The 24,393-nt window shown below is 35.9% G+C and overlaps 1 protein-coding gene across 11 annotated transcripts in view; it reads left to right on the top strand.

Annotated features, from left to right (window-relative positions):
* znf827 (zinc finger protein 827) overlaps positions 1 to 24,393 on the top strand; it is a 132,897-nt gene that overhangs the window by 35,540 nt on the left and 72,964 nt on the right. For 9 of the 11 annotated variants that reach the window (XR_012407187.1, XR_012407198.1, XM_073952594.1 and 6 more), the window contains exons 3-4: positions 5,593 to 5,765; positions 11,220 to 11,718. Coding sequence is in view for 8 of the 11 variants with exons in the window: in XM_073952594.1 (XP_073808695.1) it covers positions 5,593 to 5,765; positions 11,220 to 11,718 (672 nt within the window). In the remaining 3 variants the exon portion in view is untranslated. The remainder of the gene's footprint in view (positions 1 to 5,592; positions 5,766 to 11,219; positions 11,719 to 24,393) is intronic. The other 2 variants (XR_012407200.1, XM_073952597.1) reach the window with 1 other exon arrangement.

Raw genomic sequence — 24,393 nt, 5'->3', positions numbered from 1 at the left:
ATTATTACACCGCTGAAGAATGCACTGTGTAGTGATTTAGTAGTGCCATAAGGTCATGCTTCGTCTGCAAGAGGTTGGCTGGAGAATCTGGGAAAGGTCTGTTAGCACAGTGGGGGTTTGCTGGAGTTGGCGGCACGTTCCCAGACCCAGCTCATCTCCCGCGGATGTGCAGCCTGCCAAACGGAGGCCGGCAGTGTGTGTGCTCCCCATAGCCCGAACAGTCGGAGACCATCTCAGCAGATTCCCCCGGAATTTAGGTCAGGCTCCAGAGCCGGCACAACCATCAGAGTTTCCATTCAACTCAAGGCCCGAGTTGAACGCCTGAGATATGGCTGATCTTTTGCTAGTTATCAAACTTCTATGGCTTGGAATCAGGATCGACCAAAAAGAGCTGCAGACACAGAGACAAAGACAACAAATTAGGGCTGCATGATATTGGATAAACAGTCACTGCAATATTTAGTTTTACCATGAAACATATTATGATATGAATAATTTCATAAAACAGAATAATATTTGGAACAATTTCATTATATTAATTGATAATAGTTTTTTGATTGAGAGGATGTTATTTGGAGAGTAATATATATTTCAAGTATATATATATATATATATATATATATATATATATATATATATATATATATATATATATATATATATATACATACATACAAAAATAAACTAATTAAAGCAAAGATGAAAACAATAAAACAAAGATAAATATTAAATAAACATTGCTTTATGGTTTTCGATGGAGTCTTGAGCTTCACTGTAACATTATTAAGAAACAAATTTAAAAATCAAGTGTTAAATAACAAGTTATTGTCTTTATTGTATAAATAATTAAACACACAATTAATCTTTATTAAAATAGGAAACTTTATAATTTCTTGTGTTCAGATGGCTTGAATTCTCTTGAAATCATTTGACATTCTGTGATGTGGCTATTGCAAATTTACTTATTGCAATATTGATGATAAAACAATATATTGTGCAGGCTTTGACAAATGGATAGAATTTTACAGATGATTAAATACTAAATGAGAACATCCAGGGTTCAGGGCCAATGATTCAGATTTTTACTTGCCCTGGCAAAATTTTCACTAACCTTACCAAACAAGCAATAGCTATTTTAGACACATTTTAAATAATGTGTCAAAAATAATGTCTGTGAATCTAGAATTTAAATATTTAAAAAATGTTAATAAATGTATAACGAGCAAAATTCAAGGTGTATATATAATATACATCAAATCAGATAAGAAGAAGTGAAAAGCAATATAGTGTTTACAACATCACAGAGAAGGTAGCATTTAAAGACTTAAAAGCACAAACTTAAAATGCACGCATTTTACAAATAGTCCCATGCAAATTAAACTTTAGTGATCGGGCCAGTAATAATTCTGTCTACTGTCTCAAGCGTCTCTCACGCTGGCCCCTGGACATCGGGCAGTCCTTATTTTTAAGTCCTGACATCTCAATTAAAGAGACAGTTCACCCAAAACAAAAAAATGATGTCATCATTTACTCACCCTTTACTTTTCACTTACAACCTCATTAGAGTTTCTTTTTTTCTGTTAAACACAAAAGAAGTTATTTGGAAAAATCCTTTGACTTCCATAGTATTTATTTTTTCTACTATGCTTGTCAATGATTACAGGTGTCTAAAAGTAGCTATGTTTCCATCCAAAAATGTGAATTAGCTTTATGCGCAAAACAGCAATATTGCATAAAAGACGTACAAATAAAGCAGGGTTTCCATCCAACAAGTCAAAGAGAAAAAGTAAAAATGGAATTTACTGTGGTAGGAGAAGCTGCGTAAATCTTTTCCTTTTTTAATAAACAACATGCAATGATTGTGTGGTGGCATTTGAAGGTGTGAGACACGGACGCTGTTGATTATGGAGGTAATTAGTAATATAATGACACTAATACTGAAAAGGTTAAGTCGTTTTAGAATGACCAAAACAACATTTCAGATGTTTTACAATCTGCTCAGCCTGCTAGTTTGTCCATACACACACATTTTTTATTATCACATGATCTCTCATTACAAAATCACATGACTTTTTTAATCTGCATACTGGAATTTGTTCGATAAAAGTGTTTCCATTATAGTTTATACACATCTTTTCTCATCAAATAAAAGTTAATTCTACTTAGTTTTGCACATAGGTTTTCAAATTATCAACTGATTTTATAATGCGCAAATCCAAAAAGCGCATAAAAATAAATGGATGGAAACATAGCTATTGTTTATCTTATTTTGTGTTTAGTGAGTAAATGTAAATTCTTGTGTGAACTGTCTCTTTAAATTCATAAATGAGTTTCACCTGGCTTGTGTTTAGGAAAAAGATCTAAAAGACACACAAAAGAATCTCTCTCTTGTAACAACGAAATAGTACCAAACGGACATTAAAACTGGTGAAAGCAGCTAACGGCTCCTATTCCTTTCCCTTGATACCAAAGACCTTCAGTCATTGTACCTCACGAGCAGTTTCCACAGTGATCTCGCTGGGAGAGGTTGAGCCACAGATGGTGGTTTATTGTTGCAAATAGGCAGTCTCGAAGTTTTACACCCCGGGTCAATGAATGCCTGAGCGCGGTAATTTCACCAAACACTGATTACCAGATGTTTTTCGAGGAACACGACTGGAATACTTATGAAGCCATCCTGACAGGCCCTCGTAGAATTTGTAATGCAATCATGCCAGCTTCTAATAAGACCAATTAAGCCCTAATGGACACCGGATATGGAGCCAACAACAATAATCGGCTTACTAAAAACATCCTTGTGTTTGGCTTCCTTTGTGAGGAGTCTTTGGCATTGATCAGTGTAATCATAGCTCACCATTTTTATCTCATTCACACGAATAGATGCAAGGGTGACAAGAGGGAAAGGCTATTTAGCCTACATGTTATTGGGTGCCAAAGGGCTATCTGATGATGTGGCATCACTGTTTAGCTAATGACTCTGTGGAAATTCTAGAACATTAGCAACATATTGCCTTGTATGCGACAACTTTGAAGAAAGCTTTTTTAAAGCCTTTTTGGTGCATCGCAGCAAGCACACAACATCATAAGATGTTAATATTTGGTTTGATTTAGGTCATGACGTCAAGTGACCAAAATTCAATTTCTAGCCAGCGTCTGAGGACAACGTTATTTTGACGTCCAATAACAACATCAAATGACGTTGATATTTGGTTGATTTTAGGTTGTACTAGTAAGTGACCAAAATCTAACATGTAGCCAACATCTTAAACCAACGGCATATTGATGTCAAATACTGATATTTGTTCGTCGGGTATGGCAACCAAAATCCAATGTCATAGTATCATGATGGTAGATGTCATAGTGGTAACGTCCATACAGCGTCAAGCTGTATCATCATTAGATGTTGATATTTGGTTGATTTTTGGTCGAACGTTGAACATTGACATCGGCCTGCCATTAGATTCTGACATCAACCTGATTTTTATTTCCAAACAAAATGCAACATCCTCAAGACGTTGGGGTACAACTTCACTCTGACGTCATGTTGACATCCTGTGCCTGCTGGGATTGAATAACTGAATAGGGATGCAACGATTATAGATTTTGGTTGTACGATTATAGCCTGAGGAGTAATGATGGTTATCAGGATTATTATGCATTCATTAGTTTCAGAACAGTACAAGTTTAGAAAATCACGTGAAAACTCCTTATATTTTAAAGTGTTATTTATTGCACCATAGAAACTAATTAATACAGTATAAAATTATAATAACAAATTTCCATTTCTTTTTGGACTTAAAAATAAGTGATTCTTTTTTTTGTTGTTGTAAATTTAAACATTAGTAAAAATTTTACACTGAAAAGAAATGTCAGAACATGAAGTAAATAAAAAGTTTAAGTATTTTAAAAACAGAACATATTAGCTAAGTATTTCCCTTTAAGAGAACTGTAGTCAAAGGCAGCTGAACCTCTGTCTGAAAGGCACTTGTGATCAACTATATTACAATTTATTGTTTTATTTTTTGTACTTTTATTTATTTTTTTCCTCTCTTTGGAGTAGAATCGTGTATAAACCACACAAAGTATGAATGGTCAGTTCTTGCCATGTGACTTGCGGTGTGCTTATGCCATTCTTTCAACTACAGTATGTGTGCCTGGAAAGTGTGAGCGCGTTGCACCATGTTCATCGATCCCAGTATGTGCGCACAAACCACGGGCCTCGATTGGAAATAACGAACTTGCACGTGCAAAAATCGCAGTATTTGAACTACCCTTTAATAGCTTCAGCCTTAGTTAATCTAGTTTGCATGCACATTAAGGCTGATTTATACTTCTGTGTCAAGTGCACACTTATGCTCCGGCTCAGTCTACGCATGGTCGCATTGCCCTCACCTTGGCTGACGCTGATGCGCACCTCTCAAAAAATGTAATTACACATTGCAATGATGCATAGCACAAGCTCTGTGATTGGTCAGCTTGGTATCGCTGACGAGTGTGGGCCGGACTGAGAGCCTTGCAAGTCTGTTGGAGCAAGTGTTTACAATTGTTGAGTCCTGTAAAGGAGCTCCAGATGGAACCTTTTGTTTTGTGTTTACCTTCTGGATAAAGTTGTTAAACGTCTGACAGTTTCCGCCTCAAAATGAGCGAGTTTGAGCTACTTGTACATTAAGGTAGCATTCAGAAAAAAACAAAACACCAGTGAAGAAACTCGATACAGAGGAACATAAAACCCCCACTGCCAGCTAACGTTTCGAAAGTGTTATTGCAGAGCATCACAAACAGAAGTATAAATGCAAGGCTTGCGCCATGGGTCACATCGTTCACAACGCAGATGTATAAACCGGGCGTTGGCCTCATTGTATAATCTCGGATCTTTTAACTAGCGCACAGTTGTTATAACTTTGTTTAGTTGCAGCAGTTTCGTTCCAGTTTTGTTTTGTTGTACTAATAATTAATCATGACAAATTAAAGCATGTTTAACAGTGAAATCAGTTAATCGTTGCATCCATATAACTGAAATGGTATTTTGTTGAATAACTGAGAAATTACAAAAATAAATGCAAATTTTTTTCTAGGTTTATAGCAAAAATGTAATTTAGAACAATTCTTTATCTTTTATTTGCATTAAAACAGTGGCATGTTTATATTCATTTTTAGACAACACAATACCAATGTAAAAGTATTAGGTAATCAATATTTGGTGGAATTACTCAGATTTTCAATGTTTTAGAAAAAAATGTGTAAAATGACTTTTTATAGACCATTTTGAGGGTTGGAAACAAAAACAGTGGTCCCAACGTATTTCCTGTTTTACATTTTTAATTTCAATAGCTTCCGAATATCCAAAAAGAGCCACAAGTTGATAAATAATGTTATGATAGCTGTTTTAATTATTGCCTTTAAACAGCTATCAGTTATGATTGAATTGCCTCTTGTTACAGTAATTAAATAGTTTGATAACAAGCAGAAAAACGTTCAATCAACACATTGAAATGGTCTATAAATCCAGTAAATCCAGAGAAGCTAAATGTCTAAATGGTTGTCTACAAGTTTATACATTATTTTGTTTATTTATTTATTACTTGTTTGCAGGTTCTCCTGAGGATGGAGGAAAGCCCTTTCAGTGTCCGGTATGCGGTCTGGTCATCAAGAGAAAGAGCTACTGGAAGAGACATATGGTGATCCATACAGGCTTAAAAAGCCACCAGTGTCCCCTCTGTCCCTTTCGCTGTGCTCGTAAAGACAATCTCAAGTCCCACATGAAGGTGACTTCAACTGCTGACAGCAGAAATGCTAGCATCGTAAATCATCACCAAATAGCACATCTCGAAATGCAGATATTTTTACGAGGAAAAGTTAATAGGGCAGTCAATTCAGGTTTAATTAAATGAATTGCTTGATATGGCAATGCAAAGTAATTAATTAAATAAATCACAATTAATCACATTTAAAAATATTTGCGTTGGAAAGCTTTTATATTAAGATAATTCAAGGTCAGTATATTATAGTGGAAAATGAACACATTAACCCTTTAAAGCACTACATGGGTCTAAAGTGACCCATCTAAGCTTATTGTTTCTGTATCTATTTTATAGCTTGTGCATCAAAGGGTTAAATAGACATATATTGTGAAAATAGATGGTTTATTTACATATCATTCAAAGTAAGCTTATCATTGGTTTTTAGAGTCAGGGGAGACCCCCATCATCTCCTAAAATACCACAATAAGTTATAATTTAAAATTTACTTCAAGATGTATGATTATTTTGGCAGATGTTTTTTTTCTCAGAGCAAGTCAATAATTACTGGCACTCTGAGAGTCGAAAAAAGCATCTCAGGGAATACACATTTTAATATCTCTGGCTCCTGATAATACACTGAAGTCTTATGAAGTGAAGTGATCGGTCTGTGCTAGAATCTGAACATAATTTACAACATTTTTATCTGTAATCCACAGCCTTGGGCAAATAATATTCTTTTTGTTTTAATTTTAGAGTTTTTGTTTTAAATAACTGAATCCCCTGTTTATTTAATCTTACAGTTATGTAACTTACACATAATGATATTAATAATGCACCTAGGCCTGCCAAGATATCTATTTTTTGTTGTACAATATATTGCACCAAAATATACTGTAATAAATGATGTTATTGTTATTTTAAGACCACTCATTATATAATGCCAGAATGACAAGATAATATCATCAAAAATCACATGATATTTTATTCTTAAGATTATTTTATTTAATTATAGTCATTTTAACAATGTAATGATCAGGCATTGGAATCAGAATGTGAAAACGTACATCATAAACAAATTATAATAATGAATGGTCACAAAAAGTGCAAAGTAAAAAGTAATCGAGGCTGCAATATCTGCTACCAAATCTATTTTCAGTCATCAGACACCTACATGAAAATGTACTATAGTAACTTACTAGAGATAGAGATATTGCACAATCAGCTAAATTGTTGCTAGAATTGGTTTTTATGTATGGGTGATATATATTGCATCACCAAAAAGAATTGAGGTCATGTTTTACATGTCTGAAGCATATAAACTGACTAAATTAGTCAGTTCAACTTTTTATATAAAACATAATGAGCTCTATTTTGACGATCCATGCGCAAAGCGCAGGGCGCAAAAGCAATAAGGGCTTACGGAATCCACTTTTGCTATTTTAGAGACGGAAAAATCCGCTTTGCGCCATGGCGCATGGTATAACAGGGTTGAGCTTATTCTCTTAATGAGATGATGAGTCTCATCTTTCATTCCCTTTAAGAGTCAGTTGCGTCGTGCCATAGCTCATTGGCTATTTAAATGACGGACTCGTAAGTGGAAAAACTGAGCGTTTCACTAGCAAAAAAACAGTTAAACAGCATCTGCAGCGTGAGAATGAGAGGTGAGCCTCCTCATTATTTACTTTCACTTTCACTCTCGTGTATAGGGAAACTTTTTGTACGTACAGACATCCATTACCCTGTACATAATTAATTTAGTTTGTTGAGCAAAAAGATTTGTTTCAAAACAATTTCTAAATTCAGTTCTAATTTCCAGCAAACGAATAAATGAACAATAATAACGAAGTGTGGTCAATTAGTTATAACAAAATACACAGGCTCTGCCCCATATGGTCCAAAACCTGACAGGTGGGCAAATCTAAGCTTGTTATTAATAAAACAAATATAAACATGCATATAATAAATAATACTGCTAATAATAATAATAATATTCAAAAGCAAATTGTTATGAATAAACTAAAAAAAAAAAAACCCGAGATGAAGAAGGCATGAAAGTATGGTTTTTATATGTATGTAGGCTAGAAAATAGTATGTTTTGTAATTTTTTTATCCTTTATATTTTTATCCTATATAAATCCTTAATATTTTAATTCTTTTTTATATGTAAAGATATTTGAGTATTGCTGTACATCCTGTCTGTATTAAGCAGTGTGTAAGCAAGACGCACAACTAACGCGCTCTGCACTGGAATTTAGACCGGCTTTGTTCTGATCTATTGAACAATCTATTATAGTTTCTCAAAATAGCAAGGCGCCAGCAATGCGCCTCAACATGCCTCCTTTTTTTAGACCAGAAAGCCTATGGGTGCACATATGAGCACAAATGCATTTGCTATTTAAATAGTGTGGCACAAAATGTCAAAACAACTCTGGCGCCAAGCTGAAACTAGCAAACAACAATTGCATCGCGCCTTGCGCCGCATTGTGCGGGTGTATGATAGGGCCCAATAACTTTCATAAGTTTTCATTTAAGTGATTAATTTAAGTATATGCTCATCACTGGCTCATCAGTTGTGTAGTCGGAGTCAAATAGTTTCCTCAATTCATTTTCTGTTGGAGTAACCGAGGCTGTCAATGAGTCTGCAAAAATGAGCATCAATAGAATGGTATACGCTGATAGAAGCCAAAATCTGAAAGTGAGTTTTGATTGAATAACATGAGATCTGTTCTGGCTCAATCTGCAAACTGTTTCAGAAGCTAGTGTGATTTGCGGAAGTAGTCTAAAATGCTTCCATATCTTAACCAGACATTAGTTATGTTTCCTTTCACCTATTTTTATGTGCATCTTGGATATGTGCATAAAAAATGGTTTACTATTATTTTATTATATTATATTAATAATGTTAATAACCACCAGAATTGTCAAGAGTGCCGGTGCTTTGCGTCTGATGCCTTTAAACGCCACCACACATTCATTTTGTCAGCATATTGTGTTCTGAGACGCAAGTCATTTATTAAATAAGGAAAAGACTCGCACAGTTTCTTCTAACGCAGCAAATTCCAATTTTACTGTTGATATTTGGCCTAAGGTAACCAGGATGTGACAATTTTGTTCTCTGACTACTTGGATGGAAACGTTGCTTTATTCGCACGTCGTTTATGCGATATTCCAGTTTATGCGCATACATTTAATTCACATCTTTGGATGGAAACATAGCTATTGATAACTACATTAAAACATTTTTCAAAATAAAGGTCAATTTCTTTGCACAGGCTACTCTAACATCACTTTATTGTCAGGAGCCATGGGTATTAACAGGATAGTTCATTTAAAAATGCAAATATACACTCTATTTACTCACCCTCAGGTGGTTCCAAAGTTTCTTTATTCTGGTATTTTAAAGAAAGCTGGTCATTTTTAGCCATTTACTTTCATAGTAGGAGTACCAAATACTATGGAAGTCAATGAAAACAGGTTTCCAACATTCTTCGATATATCTTCAGAAGAAAAAATCTCAAGTGGAGGATGAGTAAATGATGAAAGAACTTTCAGCTTTTGAACCATCTCTTTAATTTTGACATGTAAGGTATATGATATCATAGTGATGGGTACCAATCAATTGCATTATATGAATCACTTAGATCCATGGTTTTATCACATAATCTCCTTCAATATTCTACATTTAAATTAGGCATGAGCCGGTATAAGTTTCTGACGGTATGATAACCTTGGTTTCAAGGTATTGTGATTACTGCTCTAAAATATATTCTTTTTAAATGTCTTGCTAAAAAACAAAAACTTTTTACCCCTTTGAACACAATATATTTTATTTTGAGAAACATTTATAATATTTTGGAGTAGTAAACATGTCAGGCTAAATAATTCAAATGAATCAGATTTCCGCTATCTTTGTGTAGTGTGAAGTGACGTTGACATCAGGGGTGCGGATCCAAATGCAGGTTTTTTAGCAGAATGGTCAGGCAAGCAACGGTCAACACAGGGGCAAATAGATGTATACAAGCAAATTTAGATTCATAGTCAAAATAACAGGCGAGAGGTCAGAAAGCAGGCAGCAGACAGGGATAAACAATAAAACAAACAAAACAAAGCGAGTATCAAAACTGGCAAGACAAGGCAAGGAAAACATAGGGATGGCTGACGTGAAACTGGTCTTTCAAATCACTGCACCGAAGCATGATCTGAAACTTCCAGGTCACGTGACTAAAGTGTTTCGAAACACCTGGTCAAGTGACTAAGTCGATACAAAGTGTTGATCATTTCATAAACGTTTTGAGACGTGCCAATTATGCGTTTGACTGACACTATCAATATAGCAACATTTTTGTAACACAATAACAATAATTAATATTTTGACAGTACTGTGATGGTTGGGTTTAGGGTTGGGGTAGACGTTAATAAAATACAATAAATAGGAAATTTAATGAATAATATAAATAATTCTTGTTAACTTCCGGCCGCAACCGTGTCTGATCTAATAACAATCCTGTTTTATAACCAAAACATGACATATTTATTCACAAAGTGTTCATTCAGATGTCAGACCAATGTTAAAACAAAACATGTTACAAGAACAGAGCATTTAAAACCTAACATCTATATCTGCATCACCCTGGGTTCGAACCAATTATCTTTGCATGCTAGTCAGAAACTCACCACTCCACTTAAGCGCTTGTAGCTTCAACTCTACAGTATGAGGTTTAATGCCTCAATTTTCTTAACTGTTTCTTTACTCAGGCTGTTGCAGGGCAATACATTAAAAATGACCACTAGGTGTCACTGTAGAATGGGTTTTCGAAAAGTTTCGAAGCTTCGACAAATTTGCTTCAACTGTTTCAGTTTTTCATGAAGCATCACTCTGCCCACCACTAGGAAAATCTGTTGTAATGTCACAGAAACAGATAACAAGACTTAAGTGAGCCGTATATATGTGTGGTGTAATCAGTCCATGAGCAGCATCAGCTGTGTGAGTCTAATTAATGGAGACTTGGAGCAGGTGTGTGTGTGTGTTGCATGACTGGATCTTGTAGTTCTTATAGGGATCTGCATGTTTACTAGCAATCTGCTCAGGCTGGATCGCTGGTAATCGTGACATGTCGTTAGTTACAAAAACACAGATATCTTTACAATTTAAAATGGTATCTTTGGATATCTCTTCTGCTGGAGATACTGTTGTCCTAAAATCTGAAGAAGAAAAAACGTTAATAAAACAACCTATATCACAGAAACAGTTAAGCAGAAAATTTCCAAACCGCGATATACCTTGAAACCAGTTATCATACCATGCCTAATCTAAATATCAAAGGAAATGTTCACTTTTGTACAAAATTCCCCTTAACATATAGTTACAGTATGTATAAATGACACCACCAAAATAAAGTGTAGCCTAGTATTTCTGCTTCCTGTCCATACATTTCTCTCTCTCTCTTTTTTTCTAATGTCTTCTGTTTGTCTTCTCAGGTCCATCAGCACCAAGACCGAGGGGAGACGTTCCAGTGTGAGCTCTGCCCCTTCACATCCTCCCGCCACTTTAGCCTCAAGCTGCACATGCGTTGCCATCAGCACTTCCCTCGTCCCGACCTCAAAGTCAAAGAAGAACCCGGCACAGACACCGAGGAGGGCGAGGGCTTGCTCATGGGGGACGGTGGAGCGGCTGGTGATCAGGCCATGAACACAGATGCTTCTACGTCTCCCACTGTGAGCCAACCCGACGCTCGTTTGCTGGCCTCTCCTGCAGAACCCTCAAACCACGTCCAGATCAAGGAGGAACCACAGGAGAGGGATGTGTCTGTGATGTCTCCCTTTGCCCTGTGTAGGGAAAGGCCGAGCAGCAGCAGCAGTTCTCTGGATCTGTCCGGGCTTAAATCTAGTCCACCGGGGCCCGGGCCTACAGCTGCTTCGCTCTTCAGCCCAGATATCACCACCAAGACGGCTACAGACCTCCTCATAAAGCTCTCGGGTAAGAGATCTCTGTCAAAGCACAATGTTAAAGAGCGATACGATGGCATTAGATGATTGCTTGGTGATGTAAATCAGCTTGATTTATGCAGAATTTGTTGCATTTTGGATGAATGAATTGGTGATATAATTATGGGTTTGGTTTGCCGGGTGGGAACCCAAAGCTAAGATGTTACAGAACAGTGTCTGCATGATTCATTCTTAAACCTCATTTTCCACTCTACCATGTAGGGCATGTTTATTGTACCATCTTGCAACTTAATCCTGTTTTTTGGCCAATTTTTATATACTTATGTAAGGATGGCATAAACATATTTAAGGAAAGGGGAAGATGTATCTGAGGGCGTTACAAATATATTTAGTGCTATTTTTTTCTTGATATAAAGAATGGATTTCATTAGATTTCACATATTACACACAATATGCATGAAGACAGTATGGTTACACTGCATTTAGGCTATTTAAGCACCCTAATATCATATTGGAATCATTTCTATTGGATCATGCGAGTTTTATGCTGAAAAGTCAGCTTTGCAAATAAATAAATACATTGCATTTTACATTTTATTAGCAGGGTTTCCAAAAGTTGTGGAATTTTCAAAGGTCTGTTAACCTTTGATTGAAAGAAAGATAACTTGTTTATATTTTTGTCTTTATCATGGAATTTTAGGGATTTTTTTGGCTACTTTAAAGTTTTGTTTTTCCTTTTCTATATCTTTTTTTTGCACTGTTTCTTTCCTATGATAATGGTTAGGTTATTTTTTAGCTCCATTATATTTCATTCTTACTTGTCAACTGCCACCAAAGCCAGGATAATATACACTGTAAAAAAATGCAAAGTTCCACACAATTCAATCATGTTGTCCCAAAACAAATTGATTAAGTTAGCTTAACACTTTTAACAAATTTATGTGGATTGAACATAAAAAAATTAAGTTGTCCCAACGAAATCCCATTGTGTTGTTTCAGTTTTAAATAGGTAGTCTTAACAAGCAAAAATACGTTTTTTTAAAGTGTACATTTTAGGAGCTTTGGCTTCGATTCATTGACTGTGTAAACGTAGATGACGAAAAAGATACATGTGAATTTTGTAAAACTACTATTGAACTATCAAATATGGTAGCGGGAGCATTCACGGCAATGCAAACAGTAAATACCTCATACACTGTAAATAAAATCTTACAGTCTTTATTTTTTGGTTGAACTTAATTTTCTTAGTTACTTTTCGAGTCATCTCAGCTTACATCAATCTAACTGACTAAATACATTGGGTTCTATTTTAACAATCTAGGTGCAAAGTCTAAAGCACACGGCACAAAAGCATTAAGGGTCTGTCCGAATCCACTTTTGCCTTTTTAAGGACAGAAAAATACGATTTGCTCTGTGTTGCATGGTCCAACAGGGTTGTGCTTATTTTTTAATGAGTTATAGGTGTGCTTTGAGCATAACTTGCATTAAGCCAACCAGAAACTCATCTCCCATACCCTTTAGAGTCAGTTGTGTCTTAAACCAGTTGCATTTGCATTACATGGCGAGCTTTGTAAGTGGAAAAACTAAATGGACAAACTGGGGTGTGTTTCCCAAACGACGACATAACTCGCGGCTAAACTATCATAGTATGATGCATCGTTTGGGAAAAGAACGATGTAGTGACGAGGGTTTCCCAAAACCCGTAGTTTCTCTGTTACAGATCCATTGTTTAAACCACATTAGTTATAACGTAAAATGCCCATAATGAGGCTCTAAACGTGGTGTAATAACAACTTCTTTAGAGAAGAACCCCATAATTTCTTTGTGCGAATGATATTGTTTCATACAAACACACATAAAAAAAATCCAATACTAGTTTTGGTAAAAACATACACTCATTTTCCATTTTAGTGGAAATATATGTTAACGGCTCATATAGGACCAATGTTTCCTTAACAAATATTATTGAGAACATTACATTTTCTATTTTATATCAACAAAAAATCACTTACAAAAGCTAACATGTGTAAATCATATGAAAAAATAAATAATGAGGCTATTTATTAAAAATTTGTTTATTTATGTCAAATTTTTTTTTAAGTCTACTTTTACAATTTGACATGCAAACCAACAGGCCCTTGTCATATACAGTACAGATACTTAGAAAATAACGTGCTATAAATCAAAAGCACTAACGTGTGCTATGTTTTTTTTGTTTTCACAAGCTTTGGAGACGTAACTCCAAAAGTTCTGCTTTTAAATAACAGGTCACTTATAGCTTTCATCATGAGGCTGTGTTTAAAATGACATTAATGTTTTCAAAGTGCACTGCGAACGGAGCACAATTGTAAACACGAAGAACGCTAAAACTGAACTGTAAAAATGCTTTAAAACCAAATTACACCTACAGTAAGAGAGATTACTTTAATGCTTTAAATGTTGGAATGCTCTAAATGAATAGGGAATAGGGGGGATAAGTAGGAATAGAACACGGGGAATAGAAAACTGAATGCTTCACTTGCGAGTTAAACAGACTATCTGCACGAGGATAAAGAGTGAGCCTCTTCACTTTCTCTTTACTCTTTACTTTAGTCCTTTACTTTCGTGGATAAGAAAACTGTGTTGTACTTGCTCCACTGAAGACATCCATTAGCCTACATATTTAATTTCATTTGTTAAGGTCAAAGATTTGTTTCAAAACTTTTTCTAAATTCAGTTCTAATTTACAGCAAACAAATATATATACAATAAAAACTGAGTTATATCCAAACTATTCTTATGCCCCATATGGTGATGCAGATGTCTCTAACAGACACCCAACAGGTGAACAAATCTAAACTTGTTTTTAATAAAACAAATATAAATATGCATATAATAAATAATACTGCTAATAGTAATAACAATATACAAATGCAAATTATTATGAGTAAACTGAAAAAAGCCCCCCAAACAATAATGGCATGGAGGTAGTAGTTTCTATATTTATTAATTTTAAAAATAATAATTTTTAATAATTATAATAATTAATTATTTTTTTCATATGTAAAGATATTTGTGTATTGCTGTACATCCTGTGTCTATTAAGCATTTAAACCTGCAAGGCCCATTACTAAAGCGATCTGCGCAGGACTTTAGACCAGCTTTTGCTTGGTCAATGGTGAACTCTATTTCAGTTTCTCAGAATAACAATGCACCAATATTGCACCTTAACACACCTCCTTTATAGAGCCGCACACCTGTCAATCTACAATGTAGCACAAATGGATTTGCTATTTAAATAACATGGTGTAAAACGTGTAAATTAGGGTTGCGTTGGTCTAAAAATAGCAAACAAATCGTGCAAAACATGTCTTGCACCTTATTGTGCCGGGTGTATGATTGGGCCCATTAAATTAAACTTTGTATAACAAACATTTTTCTAGTATTTATTATAATTATTATATGAAATTAGGTTAAAGTAACAAAACATTTTTTTTTGTCTTGACTTTTTGTTCACAATGTAGTGGCTATTATTTGCTAATTCTTATTATATGCTATTTTTTCACAATATAGTGTCTATTATATGCAAATTGATATTCAAGCTAAAATCATTTCAATGTCTAAAGTTGTTATTTGAACATGTTATTTTAATATTATGTTATTAATGTATAAGTACAATAGTGGACAGTTTTTTATTGTTCATTATAAGTCAGTTAATTTGATGGTTTTGTATACTGCTGGATTCGTACAATGGCAATTGATGCTAATCAACATAAGTATAGATTATAAGTAAAGAATTGAAGTCAGTGTTTGCTTAATGCTTTAACCAAATGAACCTGTAGAACCTGTTTAGCTGGAGAATGTTACAGACAATATCATAATCTGTTAATGCTAATATTAGGCTAATATTTAGTGTATCCGTTAATAAGCCGTTTGGGGGGCAGATGTGAAATTCAGCTGTTAAAATACAAAACTCACAATTACACTTGTTAATGTAATCAAACTCTGGACTGTAGGCTATTAAATATGTGTTGTTGTAGCCGAAAGTATAGGTAATTGTCAGACAGCTGCGAGATTGATGCGAGAGGCCTGACCAAGGGTTACCAAGAAGGTCGGCTGAGGGGTCACTGCTCCCTCGCTTAATGCAGAGTAATTAGATGGAGATCTCGGTACGGAAAAAAAAGGAAAACCTTCGGAACATTAGATTAATTAAAAATTCATGCATAATTCATAATTAAAAAGGAATCCGTAATTGGAAATGATTAGCGCCCTCAGCTCCATCGCGTGACCTCTTGCCTGGATGCAGAGGGACTGTTCCAGCTTAGTTAACTTCTGCGTCTTGGTGGAACGTGCAGAGCTTGCGTTCAGTACATTGCTGCCCCCCTTTTTGCCCATGGCACTGTGTTCCTGGACTCCCAAACAAACAGGTTTGGGTCCTAGAGGTCCAAACAGACTCCTCAGCTTTGCGAGGTTGCACCTGAAGCACAGTGGACCTGTTTTTCTAAATAGAAAAAGCAAGATGTTTTAAGTGGGAGATGATTTTGTATTAGCTTTATGTATCACTATAAGCTAGGGAGGTATGATATTGGGAACAAATTATATTGCATTATTTTCTGCGATTTGAATACAGATTCACAAGATCAACGAAATATTACTATTTGATGGTTTTCTGACAAGTCTAACAGCATTTAGGTGCAAATATTGAATAAACACAATGAAAAAAAAATGCTTTGCTCACTCTGTATAGTCTTGTTTCTAGTCCAAATATCTAAAAGATCAAGTAAAAATATTTTGTTTTAAACTTCTGAAGAAATAAGTCAAATTAAGAGTTTTTTCTTAAAATAAGTACAATTATCTGTCAGGGGGGGTAATAAAAAAATCTTGTTTTCGCTTAAAATTGAAGTCCAAATATCTACATTTCAATGTAAGTAAAACATTTTAGAAATTTAATGCATAAACCGTTTAAATACCATATATACACTATGAAAAAAGTTAAATACATTGCTCCCGGTATGTTTTGTTGCACGTTTTCGATGACAAATCCACTAGAGGGCAATGTCTACATTTGTGCGGATCTGAAATATGCTACTTAGGATATATTTTGATGAGAGATTCTCTTGCAAATTCAATTAGCGTTTTTGTGATGACAATACATCAACTTTTCATAATATGACCTCAATATACATATTGAATACAATTTTGTAACTCCTGGTCAACTATAATTCAACATTGCATATTTTGCAACGTGGCTATTGTGAATGTGCACATTGCCAAATCGATGCTGAAACAATCTGTTGTGCAGCCCTAACAGAAACTAATCTTTTGATAGAAAAATTAAGGGTCGATAAGAAGTGCGTTTTTCAAGCAATGACATAACTCACAGCTGAACTATCATAGAACAGGGAATCGTTTGGGAGATGTAGTGTGTAGTGTTTCCCGAATCCATCAATTAAATCATAATGACGATCCTCAAGAGGGTGGAGTAAACTTCACAATCTAGAGGAATTTTATAGATAAAATACACAACAGATGCTTTTTTATGTAAAATAAATGTAATTGTTGACAAATAAAACGTATAATTGTTTCACACATAATGGATAAATATGGTTTTCATTTTTATATGAATTATATGAGTAATAAACTATTTGTTTGCTTGCTATAATCTATATTTATTTCAGTTTTATTAAAAAAAGTCTTTATATATATATATATATATATATATATATATATATATATATATATATATATATATATATATATTTATTGAGATCATTAATTAAATCATTCATTTTTCTTCAGCTTAGTTTCTATTTTAGAGGTCGCCACTGCGGAATGAACTGCCAACTGTTCCAGCATATGTTTTACACAGTGAATATCCTTCCAGCCGCAACGTAAAAACACCCATACACACTCAGTGAAACGCACACTCTTATTTAGTTTATTCAACTCACCTATATTTACCTTATTCTTTGCATTTGAGCGGGCGCAGCCATTTGAATCTTTTTGGCTCGAGACTTCTAGTCGCATTAATTTCCATTGATTTTTAGACAATAAAAACAGCTTGTTATGCTGCTTGTAAAGTAAAATGTTCATATTATATGAATCTCCTTTGTCTGTACAATCATAATTTTTCTGGGGTTTTTTTTTTCCTAGTCATTTCTAGGCAGCTGAATCGGAAGTTCTGAAACAATTACAAAAAGCATTATTTTTATTTATTTATTTTTTTTACTTTATTAACTTTTAGATTTTTTACATTCTACTTAAAACACTACAGAAATGTTAAATATACACATATAAATTAAAACCCTTAACTTATATGTTCTGCTTTCCCAAGCTTTATAAATGTAGCAGATTTTCGCTTGTAAGTCGTAAAAGTCACATTTCTTCATCACCCAATGCTGTGTTCATATGATATAAATGTCTTCGGAGTGCACTTAGAAGGGAGCACAATTGTCAGCTAGAAGATCTTTAAAATTGAACTGTAGAGGTAAATGATATAAAATGTGAGCAAGACAACTTTAATTTAAAAGAAATTCTGAATTCAAAGCGGATGGTAAAGCATTTGGAAGGAATAGTGCATAAGAAGTGCAACTATATTTCTAAGCACAGTTCTAGAGATGTAGTTCCAAACAAAAAAAGATTGTGATGCAGACTATTTTTGTAACAACAGAACTTGCAATCATAGTATTAGCTAAATTCACCTCAGGATAGTTCTCAGTAAACTATCTAGGTTTTTCAAAATTTGTTAGAATTATTATTAGTGGCACGGTGGTGCAGTGGGTAGCGCTGTAGCCTCACATCAAGAAAATCGTTGTTTTGAGCCTCGGCTGGGTTAGCTGGAAATTCTGTGTGGAGTTTTCATGTTCTCCCTGCGTTGGCGTGGGTTTCCTCTGGGTGCTCAGTTCAAAAACATGGTGAATTGGGTAGGCTAAATTGTCCGTAGTGTATGTATGTGAATGAGTGTGTATGGTTATTTTCTAGTAATGGGTTGCGGCTGGAAGCGCATCTGCTGCGTAAAACATATGCTGGATAAGTTGGTGGTTCATTCCACTGTGGCGACCCCAGATTAATAAAGGGTCTAAGCAGAAAATGAATGAATGAATGGTTATTTTCATTAGCATACAGTAGCAATGCATGCTATGAAAGCATTGTTTGGCTGGGTCAGGATAGTCTTGGTGGTAAACTAGTTTATGTAGATTTATTTTTTCTAATTTTAGTGTTACTTTTAATAATTTGTGCTGCGGTGCTTTAACAGGGATGATCTAAGAGACGCCACTTCTCAAGGGCTGTGCTTTAGTGTGCTAAAACTGTCAGGATGCTCAAACTGTCTTTGTGAAGCTGCGCCTCTTAAGTAATCCACTTTAAAGTAGTGCTTTACAGCCATCAAAGCACTGCTTTTGTAACACGTTCACTGCCTTTGAATAATGAATTCCAAGACAATTCATAGACAAGTTGGATTTCAAATCTGCTGCAGTGAGGAATGATCACTTTATAGTCTCAGTCTTGTGGCGTGAGCATGGCATTTTTGACATTCAAACTATGTCAGGTGAAAAAGTGTTCATTACTGTTTATTCAGATCTAGAAGTGATGTCTCTTTACGGTAATTACAAGTGCATTTCTAAGGAGAAAAAAACGTTTGTGATCCTGATATATATTGATTTATTATATATAGTTAAATCTGATTTACATATAAAATATATTCACTGGACACTTTTAGGTACCCCTTGCTAACAACAGATCTACCCATTTTATATGTTTTTTCCTATTTCTGGCAGATCAAAAAGTGTTGTTGTTGTTGTTGTTGTTGTTAGCATTGGACAAGAAATTCTACATTTAAATTAAAATAAATAATTGTTATGATTAAAATGTATCAATGTCACATAACTAGTTCAGATACACACTGCTTGGATATCTAGATTATGTAAGAGGTGGAAATTCGAACTATAAAATATTTTTCAGTTGTTAACATTTGAAAACAGTTGAATTGCAGTTAATTAATAAAATATCAAAGGCATGATCTGAAAATCAGAAGCATGAAGATTGAAGGTCTAAGGGTAAAAATGCATATTCTCATATAATAATAAAATTATATTATTCTAAAATTGAGATTAAATGGGTTAATTGTTTGCGGAATAGGTTCAACAAGGTGTTGGAAACATTCCTCAGAGACTTTGGTTAATATATTAGCAGGATAGCCTGATCATCACATTCACCACAACACATAATAGTTGCTGCCGATTTTTTGGCTGCACATTCATGATGTGAATTTCCCATTCCAGCACATCCTAAATGTGCTCTGCTGGATTGAGATCTGCTGACTGTGGAGGCTATTTGAGTATAATGAACTCACTGTCATCTTCAGGAAACCAGTTTGAGATCACTGTAACTTTGTGACATTGAGCTTTGTTGTCCTACTGGAGGTAGCATCACAAATGGGTACACTGTGGTCATATATGATGGTCATGGTCAGTAGATATATTCAGTAAGACTGTGGTGTTGGTATTATTCGGTTACAACTAAAATTCTGAACACACAACCTTTTGCTAATTTTCTGTTAGTTGTCCTGTTTTGGCAACACAGTAGTGGTACTCTGCTGTTGCGCATCTGCTTCAATGTTTGACATGTTGTGTTCTAGGGGTGTAACGGTTTATGGTTTATCCGCACTCCATATGGATCATAATTCATGGATTAATAACTTTTTTGAATTTTAAGTTAATCCAACATTTATAACAATTGCCTCCCGCATCATTCAAATAACGTGTGAAAGCATTTTGGCTTCCCTGTAAAATTTAATGTTGACAGAAAAAGTTGTGGTGGGACCTACTTAAATGCTTTCTTACTGTAGGCTTTTAATTAAAGGTGTGTTCTGTCACTGTTTGTTTGTTTTTGTAAACCATTAAAAGGTTGTGATCTGAATTCAAACCCACATAAAATGAATGATAAATGATAATAATGATTTGCATGTGCTTAATAATCCTTGTAAGCGCTGCATTCAAATCTGCATTTGATCGAGAGAGATTCAGTTTTTACAGATTTTCAGTTAGTTACAAACAACTAGATGAATTAAATTGAATTAATTCAAAATTTCAGTTCATACTTGTATTGTTGCATGTGTGTATGAATTTTTAAAAATTATATATATTGTGTGTGGGCTGGCGACATACTGGTTCAGTGGTTAGAACTGTCGCCTCACAGCAAGAAGGTTGCTGGTTTAATTCCTGCCTGGGCCAGTTGCCGTTTCTGTGTGAAGTTTGCATGTTCTCGTCTTTGTGTGGGTTTCCTCCGGGTGCTCCGGTTTCCTCCACAATCCAAAGACATGCAGTAGTTGAATTGGGTGAACAATTCAATTCAATTTTGGCGAGGCAGTGGCGCAGTACGTAGTGCTGACGCCTCACAGCAAGAAAGTCGCTGGGTCGCTGGTTTGAACCTTGGCTCAGTTGGCGTTTCTGTGTGAAGTTTGCATGTTCTCCCTGCCTTCGCGTGGGGTTCCTTCGGGTGCTCCGTTTCCCCCACAGTCCAAAGACATGCAGTACAGGTGAATTGGGTAGGCTAAATTGTCTGTAGTGTATGAGTATAACCCAGAGATGGGTTGCAGCTGGAAGGGCATCCGCTGCGTAAAAACTTGCTGAATAAGTTGGCGGTTCATTGAGCTGTGGCGAACCCCGGATTAATAAAGGGACTAAGCCTACAAGAAAATAAATGAATGAATTTTCAATTTAATTTGTTTATTGTCATGTGCACAATAAAAAAACAGGCTTTCTTGTACAATGAAATTCTTGCTTTGCCGACCACAGTGAAGTCATACACATAACATACACATCATAAACGATATACACATATATACACAGAAGTAACGGAAATATAATTGTGAAATGGATATATATATATATATATATATATATATATATATATATATATATATATATATATATATATATATAAATATCTATGAATGTAAACAATATATAATACTGATTGTAGAGTAATGTAAACAGATGTAAACAATGTATGGTAGTTCTTAAATTTGTGCTATTGTATGCATTAGTGCAAACTGGAATGGAGAATATGGTGTGCTTCTAGTGTAATAGTGTGTAACTGTGTATGTCCACTGGTTATCCGTTTAAAAGTCTGACAGCTGATGGTAGAAAAAGAGATCTTGAGATTGGCTATAGTGTATGAGTGTGTATGTGAATGAGAGAGTGTATGGGTGTTTCTCAGTACTGGGTTGCCAGAATAGTTGGCGGTTCATTCTGCGACCTATGATACATAAGAAACTAAGCTAAAGGAAAATGAATGAATATATTGTGTTTAGGGGTGTTGGAGGTACTGCTGTCGCCTCACAGCAAGAAGGTCGCTGGGTTGCTGGTTCGAGCCTCGGCTGGGTCAGTTCAGTTGGCGTTTCTTTGTGGAGTTTACATGTTCTCCCTGTGTTCGCATGGGTTTCCTCCGGGTGCTCCGGTTTCCCCCACAGTCCAAAGACATGCGGTACAGGTGAATTGGGTTGGCTAAATTGCCTGTAGTGTGTGTGTGTGTGTGTGTGTGTGTGTGTGTGTGTGTGTGTGTGTGTGTGTGTGTGTGTGTGTGTGTGTGTATGAATGTTTCCCAGAGATGGGTTGGGGCTGGAAGGGTATCCGCTGCGTAAAAACGTGCTGGATAAGTTGGCGGTTCATCCCGCTGTGGCGACCCCGAATTAATCAAAGGACTAAGCCGAAAAGAAAATGAATGAATATATTTTGTTTATACATAGTTAATTATTAGTTGCTTGCAGGCCTAGGTCCTAGTAAGAAGCTGCAAAATGCGCATTTATGGTTCATACTGGCACAGTGCTAATTAGGGAGATGCAAATGTCAATTTTTTGAATAGGTCTGCAACTTGTTTTGCACCAGTGAATATGGCAGTGCATTTGTGCACATCTTCTAAATTTCTTAAGTAGTGTCTCGAGTGCTATCTGCTGTTGTCATACACCCACTTGGAGTACATTGGAGAAAGAGAGATGGAGAGAAACAAAAGAAAGAGAAATGGGAAGGAAATTAGAGAACTAGAGACAGAGCGAAGAATGAAGTGCAAAATAGGAGACTACTCGCTTTAGAGTTCCCCAGGCGAAACACGCACACATGCTCACGCACACATGAGGTGAACTCTCACTGACCTCTGACATAATTGGCCGATCATTTCTTTGGACTGCCTGCTTCTCCTCGGAGCTTCAGACCAATCGGCTTTGATTTTCCTCCACGCTGACACGACTGTCAGCCATCCAGTTGCGATACACATTTTGATTTGGAGATGAAAGCCGGGGGAAGCGCTTTGAAATGCAGGCCCCTGCACGTGCTTGCTGGACCTAATTCAATAATGACAGTTCACACGTTGTCTCTTCCTCTCAGAGAAAGTGACACTGGGTGTGACTCTGGTCACGGGCGAATAATTGCCTAGAACAATGGTGGGAGGTGTGGAGATTGGCGAATCCAAAGAATGAGCCAAAATCTGGAGTGTGCTTTCCATCCCTGTTGTTTTTGTATGCTCTCCATTCATCTGTTCCTCGTGGTCCCAGCAGCGTGAAGGTTTGCCAGCCATTTCCCACATCCACCATGCGGCGCTTAGGCTCGTAAGTGACCCCTGCCGCATCCAGCGCCCAGCGATGTGTAGCTGCACCCTTGCTGCTTCATGTAGCAAAGCCGTCCTACCGTAGCCGACTGTTGGCTGTTGTTGCCCCCTTAACCTGCCACGTTAAGCCATCCTCGGCGGGAGTGCTGACCAATTGTCAGAGCTGGGAGCAGAGCTGCATGACAGAGGTGGAAAGCTAATGAAGTGGTCCAATAGTGGGCAGCCGCAACAGAGTGAGAGGTGACAGGGTACTGGACAAGCGCCCAGCAGAGAAACGAATCAGCCCGCAGAGAGGAGGAGGCAAGGAAAAAAAAAACCAGGCCAGGTGACAGCAACGGCAGATGACAGCCTCACCGGTGAGAGCAGAGATAGCCCCAGTGTTGATGTAACACTGACCGGGGGCTTCACTTCAGTCACAGTGAAAGAGAGAGAGAGAGACAGAGAGAGAGAGAGAGAGAGAGAGAGAGAGAGAGACACAGAGAGAGAGAGAGAGAGAGAGAGAGAGAGAGCAGAGACAGCCAGAAAGAGGCTGCAGTCAGACAGAAGCAGAATATGATTGTCTGTGCTGCTCGAATCACTTAAATAAGGTTGCTTTCACATACAGTTTGGATATGAATGAAAGTGACAGTCGGATTCTGTAACCAGAGTCACTTACTTTAGTCATAAAAAGTAATAAAAATGGATTTCACTGGTCTGATTTTAATGGTATCAATTATTAAACTCTTTCATAGATTTTCTTGCAGGCTTACATTTGTTGAGGTCTTAAGCTCTGTTGTGTGGTGCATTTTAGGGCTGGGCAATATTTATTAGGGCAATTATTATTTTCAATATTGATCGATAACGATATATATTTCCATATATGTTCTTAATGATTCCAAATTAAAGAGTATCCCAACAACGACTGAAGCCAGAAAAATTAGAGGGTCCATTAAATGACATAACATATTTTCAGACAATAAATTTTTGGTGGTTGAAAATTCGGTACATCACTAATATCAACACATTTCTGCTGTCTGATTGGCTCTTAGATCAATATAGAGTAAAAAAGTCATAAATTTTCCCGCAATTTTTTAACTGTATGTGAAAAACAGGCTTTAATTATATTTAGACTTGTACTGTATGTTAC

This window comes from Danio rerio, chromosome 1 (assembly GCF_049306965.1).
Source record: "Danio rerio strain Tuebingen ecotype United States chromosome 1, GRCz12tu, whole genome shotgun sequence".
Classification (NCBI taxonomy): domain Eukaryota; kingdom Metazoa; phylum Chordata; class Actinopteri; order Cypriniformes; family Danionidae; genus Danio; species Danio rerio.
This window is presented reverse-complemented; position numbering and strand designations above follow the sequence as displayed.